Source organism: Etheostoma spectabile, chromosome 8 (genome assembly GCF_008692095.1).
Source record: "Etheostoma spectabile isolate EspeVRDwgs_2016 chromosome 8, UIUC_Espe_1.0, whole genome shotgun sequence".
NCBI classification, from domain to species: domain Eukaryota; kingdom Metazoa; phylum Chordata; class Actinopteri; order Perciformes; family Percidae; genus Etheostoma; species Etheostoma spectabile.
Window position 1 is genome coordinate 32,263,487 of NC_045740.1, and position 7,387 is coordinate 32,270,873.

The 7,387-nt window shown below is 40.2% G+C and overlaps 1 protein-coding gene across 2 annotated transcripts in view; it reads left to right on the forward strand.

Annotated features, from left to right (window-relative positions):
* Nucleotides 1-7,387, forward strand: part of LOC116693434 (uncharacterized protein KIAA0513-like) — a 453,088-nt gene that overhangs the window by 442,743 nt on the left and 2,958 nt on the right. For both annotated transcript variants that reach the window (XM_032522424.1, XM_032522423.1), the window contains exons 9-12: nt 808-885; nt 1,219-1,248; nt 5,031-5,111; nt 6,531-6,625. In XM_032522424.1, coding sequence (XP_032378315.1) covers nt 808-885; nt 1,219-1,248; nt 5,031-5,111; nt 6,531-6,625 — 284 coding nt within the window. The remainder of the gene's footprint in view (nt 1-807; nt 886-1,218; nt 1,249-5,030; nt 5,112-6,530; nt 6,626-7,387) is intronic.

The following is a 7,387-nucleotide window of genomic DNA, read 5'->3' on the forward strand; positions in this document are numbered from 1 at the left end:
CAGGAGCTCTGAGCTTCACCGTGTACTGTCCTAAATCACAAGCTCATTATGTTGTGCTACATATTATTATTATTATTATTATTATTATTATGCTAGAAAAACGAGAGTGATGACAGAGGCTGGATGCCTCACTATGTTCACCAGCGAGTTGCTGCTGTAACTTTGCATTTTGTTTGGTGGACAACGCTACAACGCCACTGTAAAAACACGCTGTTACCTGTTAAAGTCCTGCATTGAAAATGTTACTTGAGTAAAAGTATGTAAGTATCGTCAGGAAAATGTACTTTAAAGTAAAAGTACTCAATGCAGAAGAATTGTCTCATTTTAGAAAGTGGAAACGATCCAAACAGTTCTGTCAAGTGTTTAATCGTCCAATCATCTGAGCTCGGCCTGTAGGCCCTTATAGTTCTAGAATTAGGTAGGTTCATTTCTAATAAAACATCCGATTTATAAACTACACACGCTTAGTGTGCAGGAATATTAATCTGTAAAGTAACTAAAGCTGTCAGATGAATGGAGTGGAGTAACTAAAGTAACTAGTAACTAAAGTAACTAGTAACTAAAGGGGTCAGAACTGTATTTCTCTTCCATCAGATTTGTCCGCGGACACCCTGAGCCTCATGTTGGGAGCCAGTGAAGTGGACTGTGCTCTGATGAGATGTTCTAGAAAGGCCTGGCCTCATTAAGCATGCATCAGAGCTTTGGAGGATGAAGCATGTTGCAGCTCATTGGGCCATCTGCCTTCATGTTTTGCCTGGACAGACTGGATGTGTGGCTCTATAATGTGTTATCCCTTCTCTCTGCCAGGCACACTCTCAGATTTTGGAACGCAGCGTTTTTTGATGCCGTCCACTGTGAGAGGACGAAAAGATCACCAACCACGAGGTCAGACTGGATGGGAATAGAGAGAAAAATAAAGATCAAATATATAGTAATACAAATTATTGTGGGGTAAAACAGTATCTTTTAAAACATAAGTGGGTTGTTGTTCCATTGTCACTGTATCTGTCAGATCAAATGAATATGGAGAGATCCTGTAGTGATGCTCAGTGATGTTCAGTATGCTTCAGGCTAAACCACTACTGCTGATAATCTCCTGATGCCCCACACCTCCTCTTCTCTTCTCTTCTCTTCTCTTCCTGTGTACTAGCTGTTGTTCTCCCTCTTTCTGCATGTTGACTTTAACCCTTTGTCTCCTTGTGCCTTGCTGCCGAGCAGGGGAACGCAGGATGAAGAGAAAGACGAGAGGTCTGTCCCTCCCTATTTGTCCACTGCCCTGAAGAAGAAAAAAACCTAGTTGAACTAAGAGAGAAAGTACATTTGAATCCAGGCAGAGAGGTGCAGAAGGGCAGAGGCCTTTGTATCACAAATCGTGTCAGTGTTGGCCCAGAAAGGTTGTTCAGCCCGGGGGCAAGTGTCTTTTTTTCCAAGGGCCCCGTTGGGACCAGTTTTAGACCGATGGCGGCATTAATGGAGAGCCATAGGTACAATCATGAAGGCCCATTGTAGCGGTTGTTTTGAAGTAAGGGTTAAATCTGAAGGGGAGGGAGAGCTAGCTAAAACGAGTTACCGTGTGCTCCTGTCTGGTGAGAAGAGATGGGGGGGGGATTTGCTTACGTGGCGCACTGGTTGTTTCCTGCTAACACTGGTGATGGTTTGTGGTGTGTGTGAAGGGAAGAGTTTACTTTGCAGATAAGCAAGGAAATTAAATTTAAACATTTATTGGGCATCGAGGATACACACGATGTGTTTAGTTGAGAAATGGCAAATTGAAACGTAACTGTTTTCTTAAGAACATGTAAAACTGTAAAAGTTAAAGCAGTACACAAAGGTATTGCGAGTCGGAATACAATAAATGCTATAAAAAATAAATGAAATTCAAACACAATATCAAAATAAAAGTAAAATTCAATCATTGATTAATCATTTAAAGGGGCTGTACTCAATATTCACAAGATTAATATAGCAGCAAACAGTGGAGAAATAGTGTAGAGCAGAGATTGGTGTTGGGTCTTTGTTTTGATCGCTGGTCTGGCCGACAAAAACGGAGGTATTTATTATTATTTATTATGTACTGGAGAAGGGTCAGTGAGAGCGCTGTGGAGGCAGTCCCAGCCCACTGTGGTTCTAGTAGATAGATAGATAGATAGATAGATAGATAGATAGATAGATAGATAGATAGAACACAAATGCCAGAGTGCTAGTGTTAAAAGTTTTGAAAAGTACATTAAAATATGACACTGAAAAAGGAGTTTGACAGCAGTTAATATTATAGTAATAATAATATTAACATTGCATAACAGTTATTGCACCTGTTTATAAATACTGCTGTTGCAGTATCACAGTCCAGTATTGAGTACAGCCACTCTAAAGAAAGAATAGGAACACAGAAGTGTTAATTAGCTAATTTAATTGTGTTTGTATTAATACTCTTGTGCTTGAGTTTATTAATGCATCAGCATTAACATTACATTTTTATAATAAAACATGGGATAAGTCTATGATTAATGCGGTGGCACACTTCAGACTCCATAGTTGCCAAGGTGGATGATCAGCTAATGAGCTCTGATGGGTGTGAGACTGAGAATGGATGTGGAACAGAAGAAGCATCTGTACAGGAAAGGATTAGTGCCACATGTGAAAAATGTATTTGTATTTTCTGTCAGAATGACATGTTTGCTGAAGATGTGGGAGTCGCCCGGGGTCCGAGTGGCAGTTTGTCCGCTGCGCTGCAGTGAGCGGTGATAGGATAGTCTCTAATGGTAAAATGACACGAGACTAGTGTGAGACTGTTGTGTAATGAAGAACAGATCTAATCTGCTTAATCACAGCAGGGCGGAGGATGTCCACATCACTAGAATTAGAAATGGGAAGTGGTTTGCTTGTAATTATGATCGGATTACTGTGTGGTCACTGTATTTGAATAATAGTTTTTTTTCAAAAGTGTACTCTAATCTGCTGTTTAGCTTGTAGGGATGGGTATTGTTCACAAAATACCAATACTGGGACTTTGTTACCGGTTCCTTAACCATCATTTTTTTTAAACAAAAATAAATTACAACATTACACATTACAGCACAAATCTTTTTATGTATTTTCCAGCTCCTGCTACGTGAGCCGTCTCTGTGTAACGTCGAGTTTTTCCTGCATGTTTCTATGACGTGTAATGTCAGACAGCCAATCACAGACATTATTAGATCTTGATGGAAGCATACTGCATGCCGATTGGCTCACTGATGCTGATGAGATTGTGCTTTAGGGTTTGAAGTTGCGTATGGAATGACGAGGCATTTTTTGATACTCAATACTTAAGCGTCAATTTGGTAGGTGCCAAAAAGGAATTCAGTAGGCCTACTCAGCTCTATGTCTACGAGGTATTCACTGGTTTCTGTTACAATATGTCTGTGCTTTTTACATCCTTCTTCATTTGGCTTCTTCTGGCATGTCGTTGTGGTTGTCTAATGCCGCATTTCCATTGCATGGCACGGCACGGCTCTACTCTGCTCGACTTTTCTATTAATAGGTGATGTGATTCCCCTAGGTATTCTGATGCTGCTATCTAAAGATGTGTGTGCCTATCTTTGACAAGTAAAAGCATCACACCCACTGCTAATATCCTGAATGTGTTAAGAACCTTGTATAATGTCTTTCTAGAGCAGGAGACGAAGACAGTCTGAAGTGTTCTCTGCCTGCATGTTCACACCTTTAATCTCCTCTCCCTCCATCTGCATGTTCTCCTTGCTGACTCTTTTTCCACGGTGGATGGACTGCAGGGATATGCTGCACATGCCATTTGGACATGTGTGGTTATTTATTCCTGCCAATACCTTACCAAATATACTATAGCTCAGGGATGTCCAACTCAGTGTCCCCTAAGGGCCACACTGGAGAATGAGAATCACATCAAGGGCCATGACATGTAGAGTTTATTTTCTCAGAAATATCTTTGTTCACTAGGGTAAAAGGGAAGCAACAACAAGGTTATTTGTTGGTGAATTAAAGTAATTTATTATCTTAAGAGTTTAAAAAGGGATTAACAGAAATGGCAGGTGCGCTAAAAAGAAAAGAGGGCCTGAGAATGTTGGTTAAAACAAAAAGAAGACTCTTTCAAAATATGAGTTAAAGCCTGAAATATACTTTAGCATAAAATCTAGGTACTTACGTACCCACGTGCTTACGTACGCTGGCCCAGTCTCCCTGGTAGTCTTACTCTACAACAGATTTAACAAGGCTTTAAACAAGACATTTAAAGTAACTACATGTAACTTCTAAATATTTTATCTGATGATCATAAACGACCTGTAACAGCAAACGAGACTAACCGGGACAAGAATGCTATTTTGATATTGTTTTGTATTAATGCCTTCGCTCGGGTCCCATTTTCCCCTTTCATGAATATGTGTTTTGACTTAGGCCTGCAGTAGCATTGTCTTAATGTTCAGGATGAAGACAACTTCTTCAGTCACGTCTGACCTGTCCTCAGGAATATGTGACAGAAATAAAAATAGTAAAGTAGTAAACTGTAAAGTAACATCCTCTCGTTACCCAGTTTATTTTGACAAGCCTCATGGTCTTAGTAGTGTTGGTGAATCCATGCATGGAAAAAACTGTTTCCATCTGGTGGATGATAATGATGATTATTTGTTGTTTTATTCTTTTGCTGGTGGCTGGTTCATGTGATTCTTATGTTTTATGTGTAATGGAATGTCAGTTTTTGCATCCTATTACAAAATGAGCAGTTACAGGGATGGATGTCATGGGTTTATTTTTTATTTGAATAATAATAGAGCGAGTTTGTAATCTTAAAAGCTCACAGACTTCTGAAAAGTTGAAGGTTCCAATACCCACCAGTTTAAAGTTTAATGTGAAACCAGATCTGTCTGTGGTATCACTGTGAAGAGTCAGCATGGCATTGACAGCTGGTATTTTTTGACACCCACCCCTGGTCTGTTTCTGTAGAGACACTGAAGGTTACACACTGCAGAGACTTTGGAATTTAAAGACTGACTCCGACTGTGTCTGTGCTGCAGGGAGAAGTGGTGTCATATGACCCAGGAGGAGAGGGACGACAGCTCCAAAATCGATGAGAACATCGCCTTCGGCCAGCTCGGGTGAGGAAGCTGCCACGGTGTTGTCTGTGTACTAAAACAATGGAAAAAAGCACATGAGCTGAGACTCTCTACTCTCTACGTCTGTCGTGCTGCTGCTCCGCCCCGTGCGTCCCGTCCAGATGCTAAAGGGAGATGTTTGCGTTGGAATCTGACGCTGAGAGACGCTCCCAAAGTGTCAGTATTTCACACGTTGGCTGAGGAGTTCCACCTGGTTGCTCAGCGAGGCTTCCTTGTGGTTAAACAAGTTACTGGGCCCAATCAGAGGTGGATAGTGTACAGAAATGTTCTAAGTACTATTACTTAGATGAATGTTTACTTAAGTACAAGTAAAATGACAAAAATCTACTCAAGTAAAACGTAGCTCATGTAAAACTTACTCAGTTACCTAGTTACTAGTTAGTTTTTAATTAAAGGAACACCTTACCATTACTAATTAAAGTGCAATAAAAAAATAAAACATGTAGACAAAAGGTATAAAAAACATTTAGGGGGAAAGTATAATGTGTCATCTTTCCTATGAGTTCAACTTCCGCAGAATTTCCCAGGGTTTGGCTTTCAGCCTCGTCTGCTCCACTGGTGCCGGACCTTCTCCCCCCCCCCCGTGGTTTTAGCGCTGCTCGTCCTTCCTGTTATTCACTGTAGTAGTCTCTGGGCCGTGATTTGTTTCCTTGCATTTTTTTTTACATTTATTTTTTACTCAGTAACAGATTAAAATGTAGTGAAGTACAATACTTCAAACGAAAAAGACATAGTGTGTAGTTCCTGTCTCCCCCATGAGGAATTCTAAGTAACGACAACAAAACGGTCGATGATACAAGCCTTCCGTGATCACACACACAAAGAGGTCATTATCTTCACTCGAGTTTCTGCGTGGGAAAGTCGCCGGACGCCACGATCCTGGGAACGTAGTCCGACTGAGACATACAGAGAGAGGTGTGTGGAGCTGAGAGTTTTAATTAGTTTGGTAGCAACTCATTTGGTAATGGCTTGAATGGAATAAACATATATTAATATCAAATGTTACGCTCTACAGCTTTGGGTAAAAGTAAAATTACAGACTTTTAGAAACTACTCAATTGCAGTAACGTGGCAGTAATTATTTGTTACATTCCACCCCTGGTCCCAATTATATAAATAATATATGTCATATATTTTAACAACATTTTGGGAAGCAAGTAAGTTTTAAAATCAGCTTTAATAAAACTATAATATCTGTCCTGTAGAGAGACATTCTTGTGCGTACTATGAAGTAGAATCCTGCGGGCGCTGCTGCAGAGAGTCATGTATAACTGGACAACATATGTTTCTTTTGCTACTTATTGAGATATCAAGTTTTATCTTTTGTGAACGGTAATAGAGAACATCTAGTGTGTTTGCAAGATTTTCCATTAGTACTGAGATTACTTTTTGTATTTTCAGGACATTCACTCATAACATGTTGGCGTTTGGGCTCAGCAAGAAGCTCTGCAATGACTTCCTGAAGAAGCAGGCAGTCATTGGAAACCTGAATGAAGGTAACGCATGTAACACTGAAACTCCACACCAGTCTATAATGTCAGCCCATTGACTTATTTGGTATTTCTGGATATAAAGCACCAAATTGAATTAGGTTTTCAATTTACATCCACAAGCGAACTCACAAACTCACATTTTGCAAGATGCAGGTTCTCCACAGGGGAGAGCTGCTCAATCATTGTCACACCATTTCCATACATGCCATTCCACAGCTCTTGTGAAAATAGAAAAATTAATAGCAGCAGTTTAGAACATAACAGCAGATATGTAGACCTCCTACTGGCAAAGAAAGAAAAGCTGCTGCAGTCTGAGAATGCTGGAATGAGCAGCAGAAGTAGAAGAACTTCAAGGACACACAGTTAAATTTGCCATTTCAAAGTTGAACTGGATCCTTTCACTCTTTGCACCTGCCAATAGCAGCAGTAGATAACATGAATTAAACTACAATACCCAGAAATACTCACAGAACGCCCATGTTTGCTTTTTTCTCTGGTCACTTCTGGTATAAAAGAGGGAAACCTCTAATGTTGGTGAGTGCAGATTTGTTTTTACACCTGACATTAACATAGGATCTGCATCTGGATCTCTGATCTGGGTTGGGATGAACCCAAGTTCATGCAGGTGTGAACACACACTGAACATAATGCAATCGGAATGAGATTGGATCAGCCAGACCGCTTTGGGAGCGGATCTCAGCCTGGCAGAATTGACATTTTTACAGAGTGAACACATTCTTTAAGCAGCATGATAACAGCATATAA